This window comes from Protopterus annectens, chromosome 7.part0 (assembly GCF_019279795.1).
Source record: "Protopterus annectens isolate FY-2018-M chromosome 7.part0, PAN1.0, whole genome shotgun sequence".
NCBI lineage: Eukaryota > Metazoa > Chordata > Ceratodontiformes > Protopteridae > Protopterus > Protopterus annectens.
Window position 1 is genome coordinate 1,341,193,899 of NC_056739.1, and position 27,898 is coordinate 1,341,221,796.

Consider the following 27,898-nt stretch of genomic DNA (forward strand, 5'->3'; position numbering starts at 1 on the left):
CTCCGAACCCATCAGTAAAGAATGAATGACTAGACTGAACAACTTAACACAAAACCACAAGCGGATTATGTGATCTGTTCGTCATTAGAAGAAACCAACTGATCTGACACGGACAGGTTAGAGTCCTCAGACACATGATCCCCCTTCAAAACTAAGATCCTTGGCAGACTGACCAAGGGTAGACGTGCCAGTGTTACTAAAACCCAGGTATGCACCCCATAACCAACCTCCTAAGCCATGGATCTATCCATAGCTAACATCTCAGGTGGAAAACCAGTCAGAGACTGCTGCCCCACTATATGGAGGGTCTTTGGTCTCTTTAACATACATGACACTAGCGGAAGAATCCCAGAGGGGCTATCAATAACGTCAACAGATCCTGCACCCCTAACCTCCCCGTGCACCTAAAAGGTCTTATTCTCCCATACTTGAAACAGGCAATCATACAGCCCCAAAGGAAGTATCTAGCCCACGTGTCACTCAACTGTGATACTAAGAGCACACCAGGGGACCTGAAGATAACAGAAGGCAAGTGGACCGCTCATCAAACCAGGAAACAAGAAACTAGCCAACTCAATACCAAATACTGGATACACGGTCAACCCAGTAAGAAGTTGGACAAATCTCACAATTCTCCCTCTAAACAGCAATACAAAGACCATTTCTGTAGGGATACTATTCTGAACATTGCACTGAGAAAATTATACTATTTTTAGTAACACAGTTCAAAGCACAAAGTACACATCACAAAAGTCAGTTCAAATGAAAAGATGCAGCCTAAAACTGTATTAGAACAAGAAATAAATCAAAATACAAAATGGAACCAAAATCACGATTTAAATGAAAGAAATCATTTAAAAATGCAGTAATCTTTTCTCAACTACCTCAAATAACCATAACCTCAAAGACAAAAATGCACTATCAGCAAGCTATCCTGTTAAAACTTCCACATTTAAGCTTCTGACTAACACAGTAAGGCCTGTTGATTAAAGTAAAAACAGAAGTATATATAACATTCCCAGTCAGGAAAAAAAGGGTCTATATCAGAACATCGAAGTTTTAAAACTTCGAATGTTCTAATATCGACCTCTAGTCAGCAAACGCTAAAAATAGTGAAGCTGCAGAATACCGAATTTTTCCCTAGGGAAAGAATTTGGTTGGCCGGTTTTGTGGATTCGCTATTTTCAGTGCTGTGGTGGAAAGTTACGGGTTGGGATCAGGTAAGTGTGCGATTGTGTGGACGTTAGGGGTGGGTTGAGTGAGTTAGGGGTAGGGTGCAGGTTAGGTGAGTGTGCGATAGTGACTGACCTTAGGGTTAGGGTTTGGGTTAAGGTAAGTGGATAGATAGTAGTGGATGTACAGTTTAGTGTAAGGTTAGATGTAGGATTTAAAGTGCATGTGTGTGGATTGCTGTTTTTTTGGTGCGCTTGTGTTGTGTGTATGTGTTTCGGAATTGCGAATTTTTTTTCCATGGGAAAAAATTCACATCTTTCGATAGCATGATATAAACGTAAAAAAAAAAAAACAGTCAAAGCAGACTACACTATTCAAGAACTGACAGAAAAGGCATAGGGAGGAAATACAACCTAAAAGGAGTTGTATTATTTTATGCAATATCCTAATATCCTAAGATATCTTTGTCTGACCGTGGCGCAAGAAAACAGAAAGGGTTCTTCTGTCTGTGAGTGTGAAGTGCTGGCCTTGTCCTGCCAGGTGATTGGTCCTTCTCACTCACACAGGTACTGGGAGGAATTCCGAGCTTTGACAGATTGTCAGAGTGAGGAAGGCAGTTTGTCTGTTGATCATGGTTTGTAATAGTTTGGATGTATCAGGGTACCTAGAAGGGAAAACATTAGATAGGGAAGATTTTGGAAGAAATACATGACAGTAGTTGGTATGGAAGATGAAAATTCAGTTGTAGGAACTCGGACAGGATTTTCATATTCACCATGGTGCTGGTCCAGGCTAGATAAAAATTATATATTTCTCAAGAGCACGCGCATTCAATTGAAAACTTTTGTCATACACCCAATAATTATTTCAGTTCGTACACTATTAAAAACCAAGATAAAGATGCAAGGTATTGAAATAAAACTGAGATAATGGTGCTTTCCTACTTAACCTGTTAAAGAGAGGAAGTTAAGAAATGCATAGTTGAATAGTTGAGTGATTCAAGACAGTTATGGAAGACAGATTTTTTTGAATGGACAGCTAGTATGTGGAATACAATTAAAGTTTAAAAATAGGGTAGAAACAAGGAAAAATGTAATAGAAATTATTTACAGGGGTTGACAAATGTTAAAGTACAGCAGAATAAAAAATCTCACAGAACAGAAACAGCAGTCTGCAAAGTGCTAAAGGGAAAATAAAAGAGCCATTTTGATAAATTGCATGAATTTTGAAAGGTTGCTGTTAAGCAACTATTTTTAGCAACTCTATCAGAGCATAAAACACTTCTTGCACGGCAACTTAGGCAACATAAAGCAGAAATGAATTCCACCAAAGGTAGGGAGCCTATGACAGGAGAACTAACCACAGATCTCTCAGACATATTATTTGTATAAAGCAGAGGAATGTTGAAACCAAGAAAAAACACAAATGGAAAAATTAAAGGAAGACAGTTACGCCATGGTTAGGGGAAGATGAGGCACAACAATTAATAGCCAGTATAGGAAGATACAAGAACAGTGATGTTTAATCAATCAATAGAGAAACCTACAGAAATGGATGGCATTCCTGGGGAAATTTGGTAGCTGGAAGGGAAGAAAGTGATAAGCCTATGGAAATCTGACAATAGAATGTAATCTGTGGTATTTCAACCTTTAATTTGTAATGTGCAGAATTTTTATTGGAATTTATTACTATTCTTTATAAACTTGTATACTGTAACAAGCTGGAACAACTTGCCCCCTCCCCCTTGTCTATTCAATCCCATCTTGTGCGGCTCTTCTGCTAACATTTGTCTTTTTAGAAAACAATCATAATTAAAACAGGGGTCTACTTTTGCACGGAAGTATTCATATAATTTTCTTTTTTCTGTTCTGACAGTCTACTGTTAATTAGTCTACTGTGTTCCAAAAGCTTGTCTCATCCCCATCTTTATTTACCTTTGCTGATAAATTATCTTCATATCATTCACCTTTAAATTAATAGCTAGCAAGTTTCTATCTACATAACCAGTATATGATTCAGAACTTTATGGACTTTTACTACACTAAACCAGCCACCTCAAGATCACCCACAGCTCTTCATCTTATAGTGGATGACTGTCCTGTAGAACTTTGACATAATAATGAGCCACATCTTCTATTAAAGTTTAACCAGCACAAATAATGCAAACACAGCCACAAATCAGTATCACCTAATTATCAGGCCTACTACATTCAAAGATAGGATATGAATTTCCGTATACTTGTGTCACTCCTTCAATAAATGCTTTTTACAATAATTATCTCTGTCACTACCTATCCTCTGAGGAGTTCCCTTCTACCATCTTCACAGTTTGTCCAAAATATATGGAAGTTGCTTAAAATTTAACTTGTCATTATAGAGCAGTCATTATGTGTGAGAAAACAGTGATTTGTTGTTTTCTGGAGATATGTATATGCTAGGGTCATAAATATGATAAATGTTTTTGAGACTGTGAATAAATCAAATAAAATAAAGGCAAAGTGGGTACAAGTGACCTGGGATCTTATATATCTCCTGGAAGCATAACATAAAGGGATATTGAAATAAGTATTCTGTCTATACTGTCTTCTGGCGTTACTGTTATGAATATTTGTAAACACGGACTTTTGAAGACTTGACAAGTCTAACGTAGTCTTTGGTGTATTGTCTTTCTGTAGAACCAGAAAGAGTCTAGCATAAAAAAAAAACAGATCCTTTTTAGCGCTCTGGAGCCCAGAGTACTAACTTTTTTTCAGACACTGTTGCATTAAGCCTAATGTTTCCATGGAGATGAATATGGTATTTGATGAAATTCTATGGCAAAGCCCAGGGAAGCAGCCTGAAATCTCCGCTTGTTTGCTGTAATCTCACCAAGCTGCATTCTGATGATGTTAGCTACCCCTGAATGGGAAGGGGAGAGGGAAGTTTGAAGCAGTAGTCAACAGGCGATATTTGCACCATATCAAGCTATGGTGCTGAGAACTGCTTGGTGAGACCAAGTACATTTCCATTTGGGGCCAGTACAGAAGTGTTCAGACCACATGCTCTCTCTGACTACCTCTCAATATCTTTTCCACTTTCTGGGTCACTAATAAATCCAGGGTCATTTGAGTCACAGTCAAGGCTTCAGCTCTCTATGCCACAAAGCTGGCCTAGCACAGGTTTTTAAAACACATCACTTAAAATGGTGCTTCATTAAGTATCCATGTCACCAAATTACACTTTCTACAAATGGGGCATTGAAGAAGAAAGAACCGTCATCATCAACATCCATCTCAAAATTCATAAGGTAGGATATCTGATCAGAACATGTTAGATCACATTCATCATCTTTGCCATCAGTTTCTGTTAATGGGGTGCAGTTTCCCTCCTTTTCTTTTCTGTGGCTTCCTCAGCAGAACAGCCAAAAACTGAAAGCAGTCTTCTGTCCCAAAAATAATGTACTTCTCCGTTATACATTTGTAGGGAAACAGCACAAGTACCTCTGGTACCAGATGGCAAACACTTAACGTGTGGTATTTGCACCTCCAATGATGGGGGGAGGGCATCCACTCCATAACACGGAAAAAAAAGGCAGCTTATGCACTGGCATCTATCCAACTAATATCAGGTCCCTGTGAGTCCACCACTGTCAAAAAGGGAGTGAAAAAGGGAAGCAGGAGAAGCAAGCAAGCAGCATTCTGTGAAGTGAAAATGACTGAAGAGTCAAAATCCAACCTGGATTTCCAGGGATTGATGTGCTGGGAGGGGGACTTTCTTTTTCCAGTTTTCCAAAACATGTCTGGGTCTGTTTAGCCATTTATTGGTGGAGATTGACAAATCTAAAAATATTCCCTTCCTTAGTCTTCCTCAACATATTTGTTTATTATGAAAAAGTAGTGTAACTGCAGCAACTTCATCACAGGAAATTTGTTGAAGAAAACACGACTAAAGAAATCACAGATGTGAAGGCTAAAATGGAAACCTCACATGACACCAAAAACACTTGAAAATGTATTGAACAAGAAGGTTAAGCGCTTTCATCTACAACAGAACTTCAGAAAATATGTACTAAATCTTCACCTTGAATTTTTTATATCAACCAAATCTTCACCTTGCCCTTTTTATATCAACCAAATCTTCACCTTGCCCTTTTTATATCAACCAATCAAGTAGAAGAATAATAAAACATTTCATTCTTAAAGGTATACGCTCTGCACTGAATTTTAAACTATTAACACATGATTATTTCATTACATTACAATGTTTTTTATAGAAGCATTTTTATTGAAAACAGACAGCATTTTAATAAAAATATAAATGTATAACAACATATATAAAAAAGACCAAACTTAATAAATCATAAACCCCACAAACAACTATATATTATGAGAAACTAACTACCTAAGAGAGTACTGTGGAAATTTTTTTATAAAAGCAATAAAAAAAAAACTCTTGGTGGAATGGCGAGACACAGAGACGCAGACACACTGGTTCATTGGATTTAAGCGCTTTTGTTCATTTTACTTAAAGTCGAACTTCTTCAGTAAACAATAAAAGACCTTTAATTGCATTTTATATACTCTTTTGTAACATGACAGTGGCAGGGAGAGAGTGCGTCATGTCCCATCTCTTCCATTTTAGAATACATTGGATACTGAGATTTTGGTTTAAGCCTGTGGGCGTGTCTGCACTCAGGAGTATTTGCTACCCAAGTTCTTTTAAGAGTGAGTTGGTGAACCATAAATTAGTGATCTTTTTTCTAATACTAAGAATTTAAAGTTTGTGAAGTTGTTGCATGATGCACTGTGTCTGGATACTGCATTCTTAAAGCTTGTGGCATGCAGGTGCTCTTTCATCCTGTCATTTATTTTTCGGGTGGTTTTCCTGACGTAAAATGCTTTGCAGGTAGAGCAAACACCAAGGTACACCACATGTTCACTGGTGCAGTTGTATCAGTCTTTGAACTGGAATTTAAAGTCCCTGGCCGTTAAGTGAAATTGATCCCCTGTGAGGATGTATGGGCAGGAACAGCAGTGGCCACACCTGTACATGCCTTGTTCTGTTGTGTAAAGTCTAGGGGAGGGGGTTGCTTCAAAAATGGTCTTGAGGGACTTAGTTTTTATTTATACAACAGCAAAAAAGAATGCAGTGTGTTAACAATACTTCTAAACAAAATCAATTTATCAGTTCTTTTAATTCTTCCCAAATATATGTGGAAGTGATGGAGTCCTAGATTTAATAGTTATGAGTTCCAGAAGGCAAACTTCATTCAAGACATTGCAGAACTTGTTGAAAGAGGGAGCAGTTTCATTCCTCTAATTTACTTTTCTTGATACCATTAGTATGCTCCATAATAAAGGATATTTCATTTTCTTTACACATTTAGGAATAGGAGCATTAAACAAAACCAGAGATTTAGTCAGGGTAAAATTGTCTGAAAAGTGGGACTGTAAGAATACATTAATTTAATCCTAAAAGGTTTTGATTATACCACAATAAAAAAGGTGTTACCAGTCAGCTTTAACATCTAACTTGCATCTCCAACAAGCTAATCTTATGTTCGACATTAATTCAACTCCATTTGGTGTATAAAAGGATCTATGCAAAAATAGCCATGAAAATAACCTCCATTTAAGTGAGCTTGTAGTCTGTTTTGAAGAAGATAAAATAATATTTATCTTGTTCATTAGGAAGTTCATTATTTATAAAAGATTAAAATAGTTCCAATAGCTTTCTAGTTTGAACTCCAACTCTTTTTTGATTACTTTGTATAATTTAGACAAAAGACCCTTCCCATAAATTTTCTGAGGTACCAGAAAGGATAATAAATCAATTAACTTGGGGCTTGAGACACTTAAACGAGGTTGCATTAAAGTAAGCTTATTTTCCATAAACTATCTACAGTTATATATCTTTATCCAAGTCATATTTGTTAATAATAAAATGAGCAGTATACAATTCATCTATCCAAGTCATATTTGTTAAGAATAAAATGAGCAGTATACAAGTTATCTATTAGTTGAAACCAGTAGATTAAATTACTTTCCTTAAAAGCATTCATAGCCTGCAAACTTGGAACACAAATTATTTTGAGTGAAGGTTATTGTAAAAATAAGAAAAAAACATGCTTTAGAGATAGGATGTCTATAAATAAAGTTTTAGGGAATTTATTAAGGTATGAATATAAACAAATTCATTTTCTGATTAGTATTTAGAAAACAGTCTTTTAAAAGCCAGAACAAAAGGCTATTTAGATTTAAGTGGAAATTAGTATATCTAGAACCCAATAACTGTATATTTAAACTTTCTTGAAATTCTTTCCATTTAGCAGAGTAATTTTTATTACTCCAGAATACCAGTGTTTTGATAACAAGAGGCCAGAGAATATAGCTCCAAATCTGGTAAACCTATACCCCATTTCGCCCAGCTTCTATTATGATGGTTTAATGCAATTTCTGGATTTCGAAGTAAACCACAAGAACTTAAAAGAACTTAAAGTGTTTAATTCTTTAATTTTAAATGGAACTCTTAGTAGGAGGAAGAGATAAAGACTAAATGGTATATAAAATTTTGGACAAAATTATCATCTTAATTAGAGAAATATTTTGTCCATAGTAAAAGAAAATGTATTCCATTTATTTATGAGATATTTTATATAGTTTAAATTATTTTTGTAATTGATATCTATAATCTTATTAACACTGTCAGAAATTGTTATTCCCAAGTAGTTTAAGTTATTGTCTTGGATAATATATTTTTAAAACTTTCTCCTATATCTTTTAAATTATAATTTATTGGTAAGATTTTTGTTTTGTTTTCATTAAATCTAAGACCATTTTTTTCTGAAAGGTTTCCGTCAGACTAAACAAAGCAGAAAGGGAATGGCTACCTTCATTTAAAGGATATCAGTATATTGTCCGCAAACAAGAGGACCTTAGATTCTACATTCTTACCTACTTTTAAACCTTTAACATGAAGATTTGTTTGTATTAGGTTAGCAAATGATTCTATGACTAATGTGAAAAGTAAAGGAGAAAGAGGATATCCCTGTTTGGGTCCTTTAACAATTTTTATTTAGTCAGAGGTATACAAGCCTATTTTAACATATGCAAAAGAATTTTTATAAAGATTTATAAGCTGTATAAAATTACTAGAAAAGTTACACTTTTCAAGAACTAAAGATAGATAATTCCAGTTTAGAGTCAAAAGCACTGTCTATATCCAAACACACTAGCATTAGTCTTTCACTTAAGATGTCTGCATAATCAATTACAGTTAATATTCTTTTAATGTTATCATGAGAGTTTCTATTTATTATAAAACCTGCTTGATCATCATTTATCATTGTAGAAACTGTTTTAACATATTAGCAAAAATGGCCATAAATATCTTATAATCAATATTTAGCAAAGAAATTGGTATATATGAAGAGCATTTAACTGGGTCTTTATCAGATTTTAAGACTGGAGAAATGAGAGAATACTTCCATGAGGGAGGCACATTTACTAAGTCTTTGGATAACTTAAAAACTTTAAGTAAAATATCCAGTGCTTCTTTTTGCATTAGCTTATACAGTTCTGGGAGAATACCATCATTACCAAGAGCTTTATTGAGTTTTAATTTGTGTCTTTAATTCAGATAAAGAAATGGTTTTATCAATACATTTCATCTGTTCATCTATTCATTTCATTTGGATGTTTTCCTGTAAGAAATTCTTAATCTCTCCTTGTGGATCCATAATGAAATTCGTATTATTTAATTATTAAAATGAGCTCTAAATTCTTTCAATGTATCTTGTACATCTGTGACCTTTCTCTTTTTATTAATGGAATATATTTCCTTTATACGATTGATTTTATTAAGTAGCTTTGTTCTGTTTGACAACTTATGCATAGATTTAGGATTAATCGAGAAATTACTAGCTTAATCTTTTCCAGATTAATTGTTTTATGAGTTAGGATTTCTAGATATGTGTCATTTAATTTCTCTCTTTCATCTTACTTGTATTTTGTTTCCTGAGATTCTAATTTTAATTTATCAACTTCCCTTGCAAATCTAACAAATCTTTATTCCACATTTTTTCTTTTGAGCTTTAACATCTAACTTGAATCTCCAACAAACTAATCTTATGTTTGACAAATTGAATTCCATGTGGTGTATAAAATGCTCTATGAAAAAATCTCCATGAAAATAACCTCCATTTAAGTGAGCTTGTAGTCTGTTTTGAAGAAGATAAAATAATATTTCTCTTTTTCGTTAGGAGGTTCATTATTTATAAGATTAAAATGGTTCCAATAGCTTTCTAGTTTGAATTCCAACTCTTTTTGATTACTTTGTATAATTTAGACAAAAGACCCTTCCCATAAATTTTCTGCGGTACCCGAAAGGATAATAAATCAATTAACTTGGGGCTTGAGCCCCTTAAACAAGATTGCATTAAAGTAAACAAATACTCATGCAAACAATAATCTCAGTCATCACAGAGAGATGAAAATGGAAGTAGCACTTACACTTCACTTAGGTTAGTCAGCTCTGTAAAGAGAGATGGATCAATGGATGTCAGCAGATTGTAGCTCAGGTTTCTGTTAAAATAAAAGACAGAGTGGAATCAGCACACACGTACATACTTGCAATCCACTCCGCAGACTGGAACCTAATTATTCTTAATTACTTTGCGAAACAATGTGGTATTTTAGAAACATACTTTGGATATGGCATTATGATTTCAGCAGAGACAATGGTTCTACTCAATGTCTGCTGTAGTGCTTTCAATCTACACACTATTCTTCACCCTTGCATTACCAGCTAATCATTAGCATAAAAATGCATATAAATAACAAATGAAAACCTATTTTTAACCCATGCTGCTCTCAAAGAGTAATGCTTTTAAAAAGGTGCCACAGGTTCTCCTTTCCTGCAGTCATTTCTGCCCAGGGCTACTTCAGTATTGATTCAAGAAACATGCATGACCAATTTAAATTAAAAAAATAACTCTTTAATAAACTACAATGCAAATCTAGCAAGTATAATTTATTACTAGCCAAGCTAGTGACATACAACAACAATCACAATAACAACTTAACAGACCACTGACACTTCACTTGATTTCACATGCAGTCTAAGGCATTTCCTGCAGAAACAACACAGTGCATTCTGCATTTTAATCAGAGATAATGAAGTCATGTCATTAAAAACAGTAATTGTAGACATTCAACAAGTATTCGATTTTCTGATGACAATATTTACAACTATTTCAAAAGCAAACAACTATTACGTGATGGTATAGATCTATTCTTCCAACTCCTGCAAGCAATCCTTCAGATGTTCCCTTCCTTAATTCGAGTTTTAACCTCTCTCTTAAAAAAAGACAGTTGTGCATACTTATCATAAATGTAGATGTTAAGAGTGTATTCACTGTTGCAGTCATCACATTTGGGTTATCTGCTTCCAGTAGCTCTCAGTCGGCCTGATTATCAAAGTCTTGGGTCCTGCGTCGGTTTCTGTCTCATCTTCCATGACGTTAGGAAGTCAGGGGTATAAAGCATGCAGCCGACACCATTACTTCAGTTTTTCTTGCCCCAGATGTCAGGTGCCCCCATAATGGGAAGAAATTATATGAATACAAGGTTACACCTCCAAAAAAAAAAAAAAGCAAATACACTAAAAAGCTTTAAGCATAGTAAGCAAGAACAGAGGTATACTCAAAAGAAGTCAGGGGGCTGGAGGGAGGGTAACCAGGACTGCAACAGTGACTACACTTGAACATCATCTACATTTATGGTAAGTGTACACAACTGTACTATGTTCTTCATGTTTCACTGTTGCAGTCATCACATTTGGGTAGATTCCTAAGGCTAAGGATGGGAGGAGGAAATTAGATAGCATTAGGACCAACTAAAAGGCCCTGCAAGACTGCAGTGGCCAAGCAAGCTCTGGATTTACAGAAAATTGATAAATGGTAATGCTTGGTGAAAGTATGTACAGAACTCCAGGTAGCAGCTTCTAGGACGTCCCTGGTAGGGACACCTCTGAGAAAAGGCTATGGAGGTAGATGCAGCCCTGGTTGAATGTGGTCTTATCCCCTGTGGGGTAGGTTTTCCATGGTGCTTATAGCAGAAATGAATGCAATGGCCTATCCATTTAGAAATGGTTTGCTTTGAAATGGACTTCACCTCTGCCCCAGCAGCAAATGCAACCAGCAGCTGTTTAGACTTCCTACGAAGTTTAGGCCTGTCCCAGAAAAATCTAAGTTGTCTGTGCACATCTAAGGAGTGCAGTATACGTTCCCCTTTGTTCTGTGGATTAGAAAAGAAGGTTGACAAATGAATGGACTGATTAAGAGCCACACTGGATTACCACGTTGGGCATGAAAGAGGAATTGGTCCTGAGGGACACCCGATCTGCATGAAAGATGATGAAAGGCTCCACTGCCATAAGGGCCTGTAATTCAGACACCCTTCTTGCTGAAGTGATGGCTAAAAGGAAGGTGGTTTTCCAAGAAAGGAATTTCAGCTCTGCATTTGCAGCTGGCTCAAAAAGGAGGTAGAGTGAGTTTTTCCAATACAAAGTTAAGGTCCCAGGCTGGAGTTGGGGCTTTCCTAGGTGGTCTTAAGTTTTTAGCCCCTCTGAGGAACTGCTTGAGCAGTGGATTGGTTCTGTGTTGTAATGAGCTGAAATGGCTGAGGCATGAATTTTGATGGAGGAAAAGGAAAGGCCCTTGTGGAGCATCTCAGTTAAATATTGAAGAATCTGCCGTAAATTGGGGGCTGCTGTGCCCATCCCCTGAGTTTGGTTCCAAGAACAGAATCTTTTCCATTTTTCAGCATAAGATTTTCTAGTACTAGGCCTCCTTGCCTCCAGAATGACATCCAACACTCGTTTACTGAGGGATGGTAATGGAGAGATCAGATAATTAGCCAGGCTGCCAGGTTCAGGGTTTAAAGCTGAGGGTGCAGGATCTGGCCCTCCTGCTGGGACAGCAGGATAGGGGTCTGAGGCAGGTGCCAGCAGTGACACACTGCGCAAGAGGGGGTACCACTGTTGGGGTGGCCAGTCTGGGCAATCAGTATTGTACCTTGGTTTGTCCTGTTTGATCTTTAGTAGCACCTTGGAGAGGAGAGGCAGAGGAGGAAAGGCATAAACTGATGGGTTTTTCCAGGTAAAGGACAGGGCATCCACTTTTCCAGGTTTTTCCAGGTAAAGGACAGGACATCCACTTTTCAAGCTTATTTGTGGGGAGTCCTTGTGCAGAATTTGTCCAATTGGTAGTTCTGGGGGGAAGCAAACAGGTCCATCTCTAGGCTCCCCCATTTATTTCTCAACATGTTGAATATCTTTGGTTCCAGTTTCCACTCGTGTGGGTCCATGAGATTTCTGCTTAGTTCGTCTGCCAGTGTATTTAGCTTTCCTGGCAAGAATTGAGCCTGTAGGTGCACTTGGTAGTCCAAGGCTGTATTCCACAGAGCCATGGCTAGTCTGCAGAGAGTATATGAGTGGGTTCCCCCCTGCTTGTTTATGTACCACATAACAGTGGTGTTGTCCGTCTTTACCATTAATAGTCCTGGAAGAATGTGGTCCTTGAAGGTTGTCAGAGCATTCTGTACAGCTAACATTTCTTTTTGATCGATATGCAGGTGCATTTGACTTGGGTTCCATTTGCCCTGAATGCACTTCCCTGCGAAGTGAGCCCCCCCCCCCCATGCATAGACTGATGCATCTGTTGTTAGGGTTTGGACGGCAGGGGGTAGAGTGAATGGAAGTTCCTTGTTTTGGTGGCAGGCCTCTGCCCACCAAAGGAACTATCTGTAGGCAAGGTATGATGGGAATCATTGCTTCTAGATCCTGAGAATGTTGACACCATAGGCTTTTTATATACCATTGTAGTTTCCTCATATGCAGTCTTGCATATTGAATTAGGAGAATGCAGGAGGCCATAAACTCCAAGGCTTGCAGTATTTGCCTTGCAAATAGCAGGGTCTTTGTGGCCAGTAGTTTGAAGTAGGCTGTCAAATGAACTTGTTTCTCTGGAGTGAGGAAAGCCATCTGGGAAGTTGTGTTCAAGCTTGCTCTCAGGAATACAATTTGTTGGCAGAGTACAAGATGTGATTTCTTTTCATTTATGGTGTACCCCAGAGCAGTTAGCAATTTTTGTACAAATGCCAGATGATTCAATAGTATGTCCTGGCTTTCTGCCTGAATTAGACAATCATCCAGGTATGGGTATATTTGAATATTTCTTTGCCTGCAAAATGCAATGACTGGGGCTAGGCATTTTGTGAATACCCTGGGCACAGTAGATAAGCCAAAGGGCAGTGCAGGGAACTGATAGTGCATGAAGCCTGCTTTGCAGTGTAGGTATCTTCTGAAGATTCCCTGATTGGGATGTGCAGGTAGGCTTCCTTTAAATCCAGTGTTGCCAACCAGGCATCCTTGCCTAGCATAGGAAGCAACTGGTGAAGAGTTAGCATCTTGAATTTTGGGATCACCAAAAATGTGTTTAGTATAGACAGGTGCAGGATAGGACACCAGGAGTTGTCTTTTCTGGGCACCAGGAAAAGTCTTGAGTAGAAACCTTGTCCGCTTTCCTCTACTGGGACAGTTTGAATAGCCCTGATACTTAAGAGGGAGAGAACTTGCTTTTGAGCCTCTGTCCACTGAATTGGGGGTAGATCTGGCCAACGTCCACTGAATTGGGGGTAGATCTGGCCAACTGTTTGGGGTTGGTAAGGTATGATAATGGAATCTGTATCCTTGGGAAACTATATTTAAAACCCATTTGTCATGGGTAATGAGTTCCCAATTTTTTGCCTGCATGGCAATCTTTCCCTCTAAAGTCAAAGTCAGTTGAGCAGGGCTTGGAAGTTTTAAAGTTAAGTCATTGAGACAGTTTACCATAGGGGGAGTCTTACTACTCCCTGTTTTGGAAGTGGGAGCCCCCCATTGCTTAGTCCTGTGCATACCTTGGGACTGAAGCCTGGGTGTTCTGCTGGTTCTGCGTTTGGACTGAGAAGGCCTGGAAGAGGCAGGAAAAGAACAATTCTTAGAGAGCCAATGCCTACTAAACTGGGAGGCTGTACTAGCAGGAAATCTTTAACAGTTTGCATAGATTTAGCTTTTCCTCCATCTTTTTAAGTACTTCTTCTGCTTTGTTGCCAAACAGGCGGTCCTGATTTAAGGGAGCATCCAGCAATTTAGCTTTAACATGATCTGGCAAAGATGGTCTATGCCTTCTAAGTACAGACCCAGTGACAGCAGCCCTGCAAGATGGCTCTAGTGAATCAAAACCACATTGCAAAGTATGTTTACCAACTTGTTCAGCAGAATGCATTAAATCCTGTAAGTCTTTATTTTCAGTACACTCAGGAATCAACATCATTTTCTGTTTGAGCAACCTAGGGTTGGGAGGGTGGCTTAATGGTTAAGGTGTTTGCCTTACAAACACAAGGTGCAGGGTTTTGAGTCTCACAAGGGATAATTGGCTAAGCTTAAAATGGCTCGCAAGTACAGTTAGCTTAGTACTAACTAACCTATGTATAATATGCTGCTGATACTAACATATGAAAATGGCAATTTAAGGCTCTAATGGCCAAGGTTGCAGAAGTGTATACCTTCTTACCCTATCCATCCAGCGCCCTGGAATCTCTATCAGAGGGGGTAGGATTTTTGGCAGTAGTAGCCTTAATGCCCTTGGGTCCCTGTAAAATGGTCTCAGGATCCGCAGTAGGATTCTTAAAAAGGAACTTGTGAGAGTCAGGAACCCTGTAATATCTATCTGGTTTTCTGAGAGCAGGAGGTAAAAAGAGTCAGGGGCCAAGCTAGATTCCAACAAGGCATAATCAACAATGTCCAGTACAGGGGGATAGCTAAAGGCCTGTGTTGGGGAAGGAGTAAGAAATCCCTAAGCCTCTTTTTAGAGTCAAGAGTAATTCTGGCTTTCCCAGCGAAAATGCTCCCTAAGAGTATGCAAAGTTTCACCAAAAGAGAAATCCTCTGGAGGGGAAGCAGAGGGAAAGTACAGTTTTGTACCTACCATAAATGTAGATGTCCGAACTGGATAGCATCTGCAGTCATAACAACTGGGTTGTCCTGTCGTCAGGCAGCCCTTCCAAAGTCCGGTCCGCTCCGCTGATGTCGCACTTCACCCGACGTCATCTCTGCTGGTCTTCGGTATAAAGGCATCAGCCGGCCATTTTCCTCAGTGTTTCTTGCCCCAGATGCCAGTTGCCCTCTTGGAAGGCTAAATTTTGGGTAAATGCCAATGTTTCCAAAAAGATAGAAGGCAAACACAAAAATAAGCATGTATGTACATATATACAAACAAATACACCATAAAAGACTCCGCCAGCTAGCTATTAGGAGGGTAAATACCCTAGGAGTACCACAGAGGGAAGGAGGAGGGAATCCTGACTGCAGATGCTATCCAGTTCGGACATCTACATTTATGGTAGGTACAAAACTGTACTATGTCCTTCATGGATGCATCTGCAGTCATAACAACTGGGTAGAATACCATAGCCAACTAGGGGAGGAGGAAGAATAGATTATGGTGTGGTTAGGATCCCTTGCAGTACAGCAGTGGCAAACCCTGCTTGGGATCTGGAATACAGAGGTAAATTATAATGCTTGGCAAATGTATGCACGGAGGTCCAAGTAGCCGCCTCAATAATGTCCTTGGTTGCCACTCCTCATAAGAAGGCTTTGGTAGTGGCTGTTGCCCTTGTAGAATGAGGCCTTATGTTCTGTGGAATTGGTTTTCCATGAAAGGAGTAACAGAATCGTATGCAATTTCCTATCCATTTGGAGATTGTCTGTTTGGAAATAGCTTTTCCTTCCCTTCCTGTTGCATAGGCTACAAGAAGCTGGTCAGTTTTTCTGTTACTTTTTGTTCTGTCCAGGTAGTAGCGTAGCTGTCTATGTACATCCAAGGTATGCAGCATTCTTTCCCCTCTGTTTTGTGGGTTGGGGAAGAAGGTAGGTAGGTGGATTGCCTGGTTTAAAGACACTCTGGATACCACCTTAGGCATAAATGTAGGATTAGTCCTCATGGACACTCTGTCTTGGTGGAAGATTAGGAAGGGTTGTACTGCCATTAGGGCCTGAAGTTCAGAAACCCTCCTTGCTGAGGTTATTGCCAGTAGGAAAGCAGTTTTCCACGATAGATGCTGCAGGTCTGCTGTTGCTGCTGGTTCAAAAGGTCCCAGTGTCAACTTTTCTAGCACAAAGTTCAAATCCCAACCTGGCAATGGTGGTTTCCTAGGAGTTTTTACTTTCTTGATCCTCTGAGGAACTGCCTGAGTAAAGGATGTGAAAAGACAGGTGGATCAAAGCTGTATTCTGCTGAAATAGCTGATGCATGTATCTTGATGGAGGAATAGGACAGGCCTGTATGTAGAAGCTCTGCCAAATACTCCAGAATGTTAGCAATATCTATATTCGACACATCTTTTCCTCTTTCAGCACTCCAAATGACAAACCTTTTCCATTTTCCTGCATAGTTACTTCTTGTTGAAGGTCTGGGCTTCAAGGATAATGTCTTTAACCCTTTGGGAAAGTTCTGGATTAGTTGCTGCTATGTGATGTTCCATGCAGTCAGTTGCAACGTTTTAGGTTTGGATGCATGATGCTGTAGTTGTTCTGAGTTAACATCAAAGGCATCAGGGTATTGACCACATTTTGTCCTGAGACATGCTCCTCAGCAATGGGTACCAGTGTTGTCTTGGCGAGTTTGGAGCTATCAGGGTTATCCTTCGATGTTCCTCCTTGATTTTTAGTAATACCTTGTGTATCAAGGGAAGAGGTGGGAATGCATATGCTGTCAGACCTTTCCAGCTGAAGGAGAGCGAATCCACTTTCCATGCAAGTGGGTGGAATGTCCTTGTGCAGAATTGTTTGAGCTGGTGATTGAGAGGGGAAGCGAATAGATCTATCTGTGGCATTCCCCATTTCTTTGAGATGGTCTTGAAGATGTCCGGGTGTAGCATCCATCCGTGAGCATCCGAGGTGGTTCTGCTTAACATGTCTGCTAGAGTATTCTCCTTTCCTGGTACAAATATTGCCTGTAACTGGATGTTGTAGCTGAGTGCCAGGTTCCAAAGGTCCAAAGTCATTCTGCATAGGGGGTATGAATGAGTGCCTCCCTGTTTCTTGATGTACCACATGACTGTGGTGTTGTCTGTCCTTATCATCAAATGGCCTGCTTTGAGAAATGGTCTGAATTTTTGGATTGCCAGTTTTACTGCCAGCATTTCTTTTAGGTTGATGTGCAGGTGGAGCTGGTCCTGCGTCCACAATCCTTGCGCATTTGTCCAGCATGTGAGCCCCCCATCCTAGGTCTGAGGCGTCTGTTGTGATGGTTTGGCTTGCTTGATAGTTGTGAAAGGGTAGGCCTGGGTTTGACTGGCATGCTTGAGCCCACCATAGGAACTCCTGTTTTAGGCATGGGATTAGTGGAATTTCTGCTTCTAGGCTGTGCCTGTGTTGGGACCATAAATTCTTTAGGTACCACTGTAGTTTTCTCATATGTAGTCTGGCATGTGGAACCAAGATTATGCAGGATGCCATGAAGCCCAAGGCCTGTAGAACTTTTCTTGCTGTTAGCTTGTTCTGTCTTGTTAGTGCCAAGAAGTAAAGAGGAGTTCTTTTGTTTTTCTGCAGTTAGAATGCCATTTGTTTTACTGTGTCCAATTAGAATGTCCTTGTTTGGGATGGTATCAGCCTTGACTTTTGTAAATTGACTGTGTATCCCAGTGTTTGTAGCAAGTAAATGACCCTTTGTAAATCTGTTGTCAGCTTGCTTTTGTTGTCCCCTTGTAGCAGGCAGTCGTCCAGGTATGGATAAATTTGGATTCCCTGTAGTCTGCAGTGGGATTACTGATGCCAGGCATTTTGTGAATACTCTGGGCGCAGCAGATAAGCCAAAGGGCAATGCTGAGAATTGATAGTGCTCTGATCCTGCAAGAAATCTGAGGTATCTTCTGCAAATTGGTCGAATGGGGACGTGCAGGTATGCCTCCTTGAGATCTAGAGTTACCAGCCAACACTCCTTGCCCAGCATGGGAAGAAGTTGCTGTAGGGTCAGCATTTTGAATTTTGGGACAATGATGTATGTATTTAAGGTGGACAGGTCGAGAATAGGTCTCCAACTTTTTTCCTTTCTTGGAACTAGGAATAGTCTGGAGTAGAATCCTTTGCCTTGTTCTGTTATTGCCACTCTTTCCACAGCTCTCATCTTTGTTAGTTGCATTATCTGCTGTAGAGCTTCTGTTTTTTGATTTGGAGGCAGGTTTGGCATTCCTCTTTTGACTGGTAAAGTGTGGAAGTGGAACCGGTATCCTTGGTCAATGGTTTGCAAAATCCACTTGTCTTTTGTGATATAGTGCCAGTTCTTCGAAAATAAGGTTAATTTTCCGCCTAATGGTGCTGCTATTTGTTCCCTGGTAGGCGGAGTTAGAATCAAGTCACTGTGCTGTTGTAGTGGTAGTGGCTGTGTCTGTGCCTCTGTTATTACCTTGCCACTGTCGTCCTCTGTAGGCACCCCTCTGGATTGATTTCTGCCTCTGGAACGTCTATTCCTGCCCCTTTGGGATCTTGTGGAGTCAGGAAAGGACCAATTTTTGGCAGGCCAGTTCCTGCTAAACCTTGGGGGCTGAACCTGCAAGAAATCTTTAACCGTTTGTACAGATTTTGCCTTTTCTTCCATTTTCTTCATTACCTGCCGGGCAGGTGTACCAAACAAACTGGCCTTATCCATAGGTGCATCTAATAACTTAGCTTTAACATGATCCGGTAAGACCTGTTCCTTCAGCCATGCATGTCTTCTTATCACTGTGCCAGTCATGGCTGATCTAAATGAAGCCTCCAGTGCATCATAGCCACATTTTAAGGAATGGTTACTAACCTGTTGTATGTTATTTACCATTTCTAATACATATTTCTTATCTATAGAGTCATCAGAGGATAGCTTTTTAGTTAACTGATCAAGCATAACCTCTTGGTATTGTATCATGTGAAACTGACAGTTTAAAGCACTAGCTGAGAGAATAGCGGAGGTGTAAACCTTTTTGCCCCATCTGTCTAAAGACCTGGCTTCCCTTTGAGAAGGAATAGGGTTTTTTGCTGTGGTCGAGGCTACTGCCTTAGGCCCCTGGGATATAGTTTCGGGGTCTGCAAGTGGGGCCTTGTATAAGTGATGATGAGTGTCTGGTACCCTGTAAAATCTGTCTGGTTTGGCAGGGGCTGGAGGTAAGGAATCTGGTGCAGTGCAGACATCATTAAATGCATCGTCCACAACAGAGAGGACAGGAGGTATAGCTAAAGGCCTGTGTTGTGGAAGGTGCAGAAAAGTCCTAAGTCTTTTTCTGGAATCTGAGAAATCCTGTTCCTGCCATTGGAATTGTTCTCGCATGGCATGTAAGGTTTCCCCAAAGGAGAATTCTTCTGGTGGAGAAGCAGCTGGAATGGATTCTTCAGCATCTGAGTCTTCATAATTGGAGAAATGAGCCTCTGGCTGGTCTGTAGTCATCCGCAGAATCATCAGAGGACACAGGCTCGGGGGGCTCTGCTCTAGGTCTCTTTTCTGGGGGCTGAGAGGCCCTGTCTGGGTGAGATTGAGATCCCCTAATTAAGGATATTAAATCTTCTGCCAGAGTAAGCATTTGTGAACTAGAAGTGGGCCTAGTTGAGGGGGGTTTAACAGGCACTGATTTAGTAGATTTGGCTGCTTTAGCCCTGGCAAAGGCCTTAATAGACATGGCTGCAGGAGGCCTAGCAGCACCACGTGCTGGGGTAGAGACATCCATAGGGATGGTGTCTGATAAGTCACTAGTAACCACTGTTGTAGGTAAGATTTCTGAGGCCGATTCAAGTAAGGTAGCAGGAACCTCAGTAGTAGTCATTGATTCAGCTGTGCTTTGATCAGTTTTCTCGGTTTCGCCGAAACAGAGACACTGGTTTGCTTAACCATGGTTTCGGCGAAACCGCTGAAAGTGTCGGTCTTTTCTTTGCGTTTTTAACAATTTGGGTAGTCGGAGGATCCGGCGGCATAATGTACGCAAAATCTGAGCGAAAAACTGTTCAGCAAACTCCGACCGGCGCCTAAGCGCTCGGTTGAATGAGGCACAGGCTGAACAGGCTGCTACGTGGTCTGGGCCTAAACAAGGCAAACAGTAAGAGTGGAAATCTTTATGAGGTATTTGTTTCCCACAAGTTAAACAGTTATTGACTTTTCTGACATCGGCTGAGGCAAGAAAGAGTCCCCAACGGGTACTTAGCTTTAGAAGTCTTAGTAGTATTCGGTAGTAGTAATCTCTGGATCTGACTGACCGGCACTTGCGAACAGCTTCTGCTTGCGCCACGCTGCAAGAAAGACTGAGGAAAATGGCGTCGGCTGATGCCTTTATACCGACCAGCAGAGATGACGCCGGGTGAAGTGCGACATCAGCGAAGCGGACCCGGACTTTGGAATCCAGCCGACGGAAGGGCTGCCTGACGACAGGACAACCCAGTTGTTATGACTGCAGATGCATCCATGAAGGACATCAGAGTCCTCTGCATCAGAATCCTTATAGGTACAGAAGGGTAAATCCTGGTCATCAGAGGAAACAGAATTTTCAGAATCCTGTTCAGAATAATCATAAGCAAACTCAATCCTAGGTCTCTTAGAGGGGTAAGGTTGGCTTCCCCTGATTAAAGTAATAAGGTCTTCAGCCATTCTTATCATTTGTTTTTTAGGCATACAGGCCTGACCATGCGGTCTGGTTGTCGGTTTTCTAGGCATGGATAGAGTTTTAGGCCTTGAAGAAGAAGATGGCGTTGGTTTAATATGCAAGTCAGTAGGCCTGAATACACCCTCAGAAGCCGGTGCATGCACAGCAGCTCCGGACGCATCCAAGGTAGAGACATTGGCAGGTTCCACAGTTGAAGCATCTCGCGGCATACCGGACTCTGAATGGGTCTCAGTAGATGCCTGCAAATCTGAAGTAGCAGGTATCAGGGGCTGCGAAAGCGCCTCACTGAGTACCGGCTAACTGGCAACTAGCTTAGGAGAAGAGTCGTCGGCAGCTTTGGACCTTTGCGGTCCGTCTCTGTCTTTATCTTTGTGTTTTTTCGGAATGTCGGTAGTCGGGAGGCTCACCGAAGCCATATCTGGGTAATTGAACAGAGTACCAAAAAATTTAGAAGCGTAAATATACAGATGACAAATAGTTTGTTGCTTAAATAAGGCACAAAACTGACAGCGAGGTACGTCATTGTCAGGGCCTAGTCGAGGACTACAGTATGAATGAAAATCTTTATGAGGTATTTGCTTTCCACAAGAAATACAATTATTGACTTTTACTGACATCAGTTTAGAGCAAGAAAAAGTTTCCCCAATGGGGTACTTAGCTTAGTTGAAGACTTTGGTTCTGAAACTCGAAAACGAAAATTTCAGAAGTTGGCCGACCGGCACTTGCGAACTGCTTCTGCTTCGGGCACCGCACGGCAAGAAAGACTGATGTAATGGCGTCGGCTGCATGCTTTATACCCCTGACTACCTGACATCATGGAAGATGAGACAGCAACCGATGCAGGACCCAAGACTTTGATAATCAGGCCGACTGAGGGCTACTGCAAGCAGATAACTCAAATGTGATGACTGAAACAGTGAAACACGAAGAACATCAGGTAATTCCACTGTTCTCCATATCTATAATCCCTATCCTTCCACATTTAAGAATGCAGACATGACAAGGTTTTGCAATATTTACATTAAGTCATTTCATTCAAGAAATAATGCCCCCAATGAGGGGAGAATGCATGCCACAGCAACTGTCACATGGCCAGGTTATACTAGGAGACTGCCTGATGATCCCTGTACTTGCGGCAATATCTGTATCACACACACCCTCTCAAATGGCTTACTGTACTTATAAAATGGCCATCTGCATTTCTTGAAGTTTGAATTTTACATGTAGTAGTTTACGTAGGAAAATTATATGATCTGCAGTGTATTCAAATGAAATGCACTTTAGTTGGCCCATTTTAACTAAATGAATGTCATGCAGGATTATAACTTTTTTTTTCAACCGTGCTGAATTTTGGGATGAATATTTTAGGGTAGTAATGTAAGGGAGTCTTATCAAACTGTGGTATGCTACTGCACATTCCAGTTTGTAAACTGGTGCTAACACATTGGACATTAATTCTATCAACAGCAGTATTCCCCATATAGCGGGTTTAGAATACTTGAGGCATTTGACTAATTACATGTTTCTGAAGAAAGAAGTAATGTGAGTTAACCAAAATACTATTAGAAAAAGTACAGTTTTGTACCTACCATAAATGTAGATGTCCGAACTGGATAGCATCTGCAGTCATAACAACTGGGTTGTCCTGTCGTCAGGCAGCCCTTCGGTCGGCCGGATTCCAAAGTCCGGGTCCAGCTTCGGCTGATGTCGCACTTCACCCGACGTCATCTCTGCTGGTCTTCGGGTATAAAGGCATCAGCCGACGCCATTTTCCTCAGTGTTTCTTGCCCCAGATGCCAGTTGCCCTCTTGGAAGGCTAGATTTTGGGTAAAAATGCCAATGTTTCCAAAAGGATAGAAGGCAAACACAAAAAATAAGCATGTATGTACATATATACAAACAAATACACCATAAGAGACTCCCCCCCACCAGCTAGCTATTAGGAGGGTAAATACCTAGGAGTACCACAGAGGGGAGGGTAATCCTGACTGCAGATGCTATCCAGTTCGGACATCTACATTTATGGTAGGTACAAAACTGTACTATGTCCTTCATGGATGCATCTGCAGTCATAACAACTGGGTAGAATACCATAGCCAACTAGGGAGGAGGAGAATAGATTATGGTGTGGTTAGGATCCCTTGCAGTACAGCAGTGGCAAACCCTGCTCGGGATCTGGAATACAGAGGTAAATTATAATGCTTGGCAAATGTATGCACAGAGGTCCAAGTAGCCGCCTCAATAATGTCCTTGGTTGCCACTCCTCGTAAGAAGGCTGTGGTAGTGGCTGTTGCTCTTGTAGAATGAGGTCGTATGCTCTGTGGAATTGGTTTTCCATGGAAGGAGTAACAGAATCGATGCAATTTCCTATCCATTTGGAGATTGTCTGTTTGGAAATTGCTTTTCCTTCCCTTCCTGTTGCATAGGCTACAAAAGCTGGTCAGTTTTTCTGTTACTTTTGTTCTGTCCAGGTAGTAGCGTAGCTGTCTGTGTACATCCAAGGTATGCAGCATTCTTTCCCTCTGTTTTGTGGGTTGGGGAAGAAGGTAGGTAGGTGGATTGCCTGGTTTAAGGACACTCTGGATACCACCTTAGGCATAAATGTAGGATTAGTCCTCATGGACACTCTGTCTTGGTGGAAGATTAGGAAGGGTTGTACTGCCATTAGGGCCTGAAGTTCAGAAACCCTCCTTGCTGAGGTTATTGCCAGTAGGAAAGCAGTTTTCCATGAAAGATGCTGTAGGTCTGCTGTTGCTGCTGGTTCAAAAGGTGCAGTGTCAACTTTTCTAGCAAAGTTCAAATCCCAAGCTGGCAGTGGTGGTTTCCTAGGGGTTTTACATTCTTGATCCCTCTGAGGAACTGCCTGAGTAGAGGATGCGAAGACAGGTGGATCAAAGCTGTATTCTGCTGAAATAGCTGATGCATGTATCTTGATGGAGGAATAGGACAGGCCTGTATGTAGAAGCTCTGCCAAGTACTCCAGAATGTTAGCAATATCTATATTCGACACATCCTTTCCTCTTTCAGCACTCCAAATGACAAACCTTTTCCATTTCTCTGCATAGTTCCTTCTTGTTGAAGGTCTGCGGGCTTCAAGGATAATGTCTTTAACCCTTTGGGAGATATCTGGAATAGTTGCTGCTATGTGATGTGCCATGCAGTCAGTTGCAACGTTTTTAGGTTTGGATGCATGATGCTGTAGTTGTTCTGAGTTAACATCAAAGGCATCAGGGGTATTGACCACATTTTGTCCCGAGACATGCTCCTCAGCAATGGGTACCAGTGTTGTCTTGGCCAGTTCGGAGCTATCAGGATTATCCTTGGACGTTCCTCCTTGATTTTTAGTAATACCTTGTGTATCAAGGGAAGAGGTGGGAATGCATATGCTGTCAGGCCTTTCCAGCTGAAGGAGGCGCTTAATCCACTTCGATGCAAGTGGATGGAATGTCCTTGTGCAGAATTTTGAGCTGGTGGTTGAGAGGAGCGAATACATCTATCTGTGGCATTCCCCATTTCTTTGCGATGGTCTTGAAAATGTCGTGTAGCATCCATTCGTGAGCATCCGAGGTGGTTCTGCTTAACATGTCTGCTAGAGTGTTCTCCTTTCCGGTACAAACATTGCCTGTAACTGGATGTTGTAGCTGAGTGCCAGGTTCCAAAGGTCCAAAGTCATTCTGCATAGGGGTATGAATGAGTGCCTCCCTGTTTGTTGATGTACCACATGACTGTGGTGTTGTCTGTCCTTATCATCAAATGGCCTTCTTTGAGAAATAGTCTGAATTTTTGGATTGCCAGTTTTACTGCCAGCATTTTTAGGTTGATGTGCAGGTGAAGCTGGTCCACAATCCTTGTACGCATTTGTCCAGCATGTGAGCCCCCCATCCTAGGTCTGAGGCGTCTGTTGTGATGGTTTGGCTTGCTTGATAGTTGTGAAAGGGTAAGCCTGGGTTTGACTGGCATGCTTGAGCCCACCATAGGAACTCCTGTTTTAGGCATGGGATTAGTGGAATTTCTGCTTCTAGGCTGTGCCTGTGTTGGGACCATAAATTCTTTAGGTACCACTGTAGTTTTCTCATATGCAGTCTGGCATGTGGAACCAAGATTATGCATGATGCCATGAAGCCCAAGGCCTGCAGAACTTTTCTTGCTGTTAGCTTGCTCTGGTTGGTTAGTGCCAAGAAGTAAAGAGGGAGATCTTTTTGTTTTTCTGCAGTTAGGAATGCCATTTGTTTTACTGTGTCCAATTCAGCCCAAGAATGTCCTTGTTTGGGATGGAATCAGCCTTGACTTTTGCAAATTGACTGTGTATCCCAGTGCTTGTAGCAAGTAAATGACCCTTTGTAAATCTGTTGTCAGCTTGCTTTTGTTGTCCCCTTGTAGCAGGCAGTCGTCCAGGTATGGATAAATTTGGATTCCCTGTAGTCTGCAGTGGGCGATTACTGATGCCAGGCATTTTGTGAATACTCTGGGCAGTAGATAAGCCAAAGGGCAATGCTGAGAATTGATAGTGCTCTGATCCTGCAAGAAATCTGAGGTATCTTCTGCAAATTGGTCGAATGGGGACGTGCAGGTATGCCTCCTTGAGATCTAGAGTTACCAGCCAACACTCCTTGCCCAGCATGGGAAGAAGTTGCTGTAGGGTCAGCATTTTGAATTTTGGGACAATGATGTATGTGTTTAAGGTGGACAGATCGAGAATAGGTCTCCAACTTTTTCCTTTCTTGGAACTAGGAATAGTCTGGAGTAGAATCCTTTGCCTTGTTCTGTTATTGGTACTCTTTCCACAGCTCTCATCTTTGTTAATTGCATTATCTGCTGTAGAGCTTGTGTTTTTTGATTTGGAGGCAGGTTTGGCATTCCTCTTTTGACTGGTAGAGTGTGGAAGTGGAACCGGTAACCTTGGTCTATGGTTTGCAAAATCCACTTGTCTTTTGTGATATAGTGCCAGTTCTTTGAAAATAAGGTTAATTTTCCGCCTAATGGTGCTGCTATTTGTTCCCTGGTAGGCGGAGTTAGAATCAAGTCACTGTGATTGCCCTGTTGTAGTGGTAGTGGCTGCGCCTGTGGCTCTGTTATTACCTTGCCACTGTCGTCCTCTGTAGGCACCCCCTCTGGATTGATTTCTGCCTCTGGGACGTCTATTCCTGCCCCTTTGGGATCTTGTGGAGTCAGGAAAGGACCAATTTTGGCAGGCCAGTTCCTGCTAAACCTTGGGGCTGAACCTGCAAGAAATCTTTAACCGTTTGTACAGATTTTGCCTTTTCTTCCATTTTCTTCATTACCTGCTGGGCAGGTGTACCAAACAAACTGGTCTTATCCATAGGAGCATCTAATAACTTAGCTTTAACATGATCCGGTAAGACTTGTTCCTTCAGCCATGCATGTCTTCTTATCACTGTGCCAGTCATGGCTGATCTAAATGAAGCCTCCAGTGCATCATAGCCACATTTTAAGGAATGGTTACTAACCTGTTGTATGTTATTTACCATTTCTAATAGATTTTTCTTATCTATAGAGTCATCAGAGGATAGCTTTGTAGTTGAGTGAGCAAGCATAAACTCTTGGTATTGTATCATGTGAAACTGACAGTTTAAAGCTCTAGCTGAGAGAGTAGCAGAGGTGTAAACCTTTTGCCCCATCTGTCTAAAGACCTGGCTTCCCTTTCAGAAGGAATAGGGTTTATTGCTGTGGTCGAGGCTACTGCCTTAGGGCCCTGGGATATAGTTTCGGAGTCTGCAAGTGGGGCCTTGTATAGGTGATGATGAGTGTCTGGCACCCTGTAAAATCTATCTGGTTTGGCAGGTGCTGGAGGTAAGGAATCTGGTGCAGTGCAAACATCATTAAATGCATCGTCCACAACAGAGAGGACAGGAGGTATAGCTAAGGGCCTGTGTTGTGGTAGGTGCAGAAAAGTCCTAAGTCTTTTTCTGGAGTCTGAAAAATCCTGTTCCTGCCATTGGAATTGTTCTCTCATGGCATGTAAGGTTTCCCCAAAGGAGAATTCTTCTGGTGGAGAAGCAGCTGGAATGGATTCTTCAGCATCTGAGTCCTCAAAATTGGAGAAAGGAGCCTCTGGCTGGTCTGTAATATCTGAGTCATCCAGAATCATCAGAGGACACAGGCTCAGGGGCTCTGCTCTAGGTCTCTTTCTGGGGGCTGAGAGGCCCTGTCTGGGTGAGATTGAGATCCCCTAATTAAGGATATTAAATCTTCTGCCAGAGTAAGCATTTGTGAACTAGAAGTGGGCCTGGTTGAGGGGTTTAACAGGCACTGATTTAGTAGATTTGGCTGCTTTAGCCCTGGCAAAGGCCTTAATAGACATGGCTGCAGGAGGCCTAGCAGCACCACGTGCTGGGGTAGAGACATCCAAAGGGATGGTGTCTGATAAGTCACTAGTAACCACTGTAGTAGGTAAAATTACTGAGGCCGATTCAAGTAAAGTAGCGAACCTCAGTAGTAGTCATTGATTCGGCTGTACTCTGATCAGTTTTCAAACAGAGACACTCGCGGTTTGCTTAACCATGGTTTCGGGTGTCGGTCTTTTTCTTTGCGTTAACAATTTGGATAGTCGGAGGATCCGACGGCATAAATCAGAGCCGAAAAACTGTTCAGCAACTCCGAGTTGAAAGAAGCACAGGCGAACAGGCTGCGGTCTGGGCCTAAACAAGGCAAACAGTAAGAGTGGAAATCTTTATGAGGTATTTGTTTCCCACAAGTTAAACAGTTATTGACTTTTTCCGACATCGCTGAGGCAAGAAAGAGTTTAGCTTTAGAAGTCTTGGAGTATTCGGTAGTAGTAATCTCTGGATCTGACCGACCGGCACTTGCGAACAGCTTCTGCTTGGCCACGGCAAGAAAGACGGAGGAAAATGGCGTCGGCTGATGCCTTTATACCCGAAGACCAGCAGAGATGACGTCGGGTGAAGTGCGACATCAGCGGACCCGGACTTTGGAATCGCCAAGGGCTGCCTGACGACAGGACAACCCAGTTGTTATGACTGCAGATGCATCCATGAAGGACA

At 41.2% G+C, this 27,898-nt stretch overlaps 1 protein-coding gene across 1 annotated transcript in view; it reads right to left on the bottom strand.

Annotated features, from left to right (window-relative positions):
• The window catches only part of LRIG1 (leucine rich repeats and immunoglobulin like domains 1), a gene marked incomplete in the record, with an annotated part of 404,144 nt that overhangs the window by 245,952 nt on the left and 130,294 nt on the right, over positions 1 to 27,898 (bottom strand). The window contains 1 exon segment of the mRNA XM_044077960.1: positions 9,663 to 9,734. Coding sequence (XP_043933895.1) covers positions 9,663 to 9,734 — 72 coding nt within the window.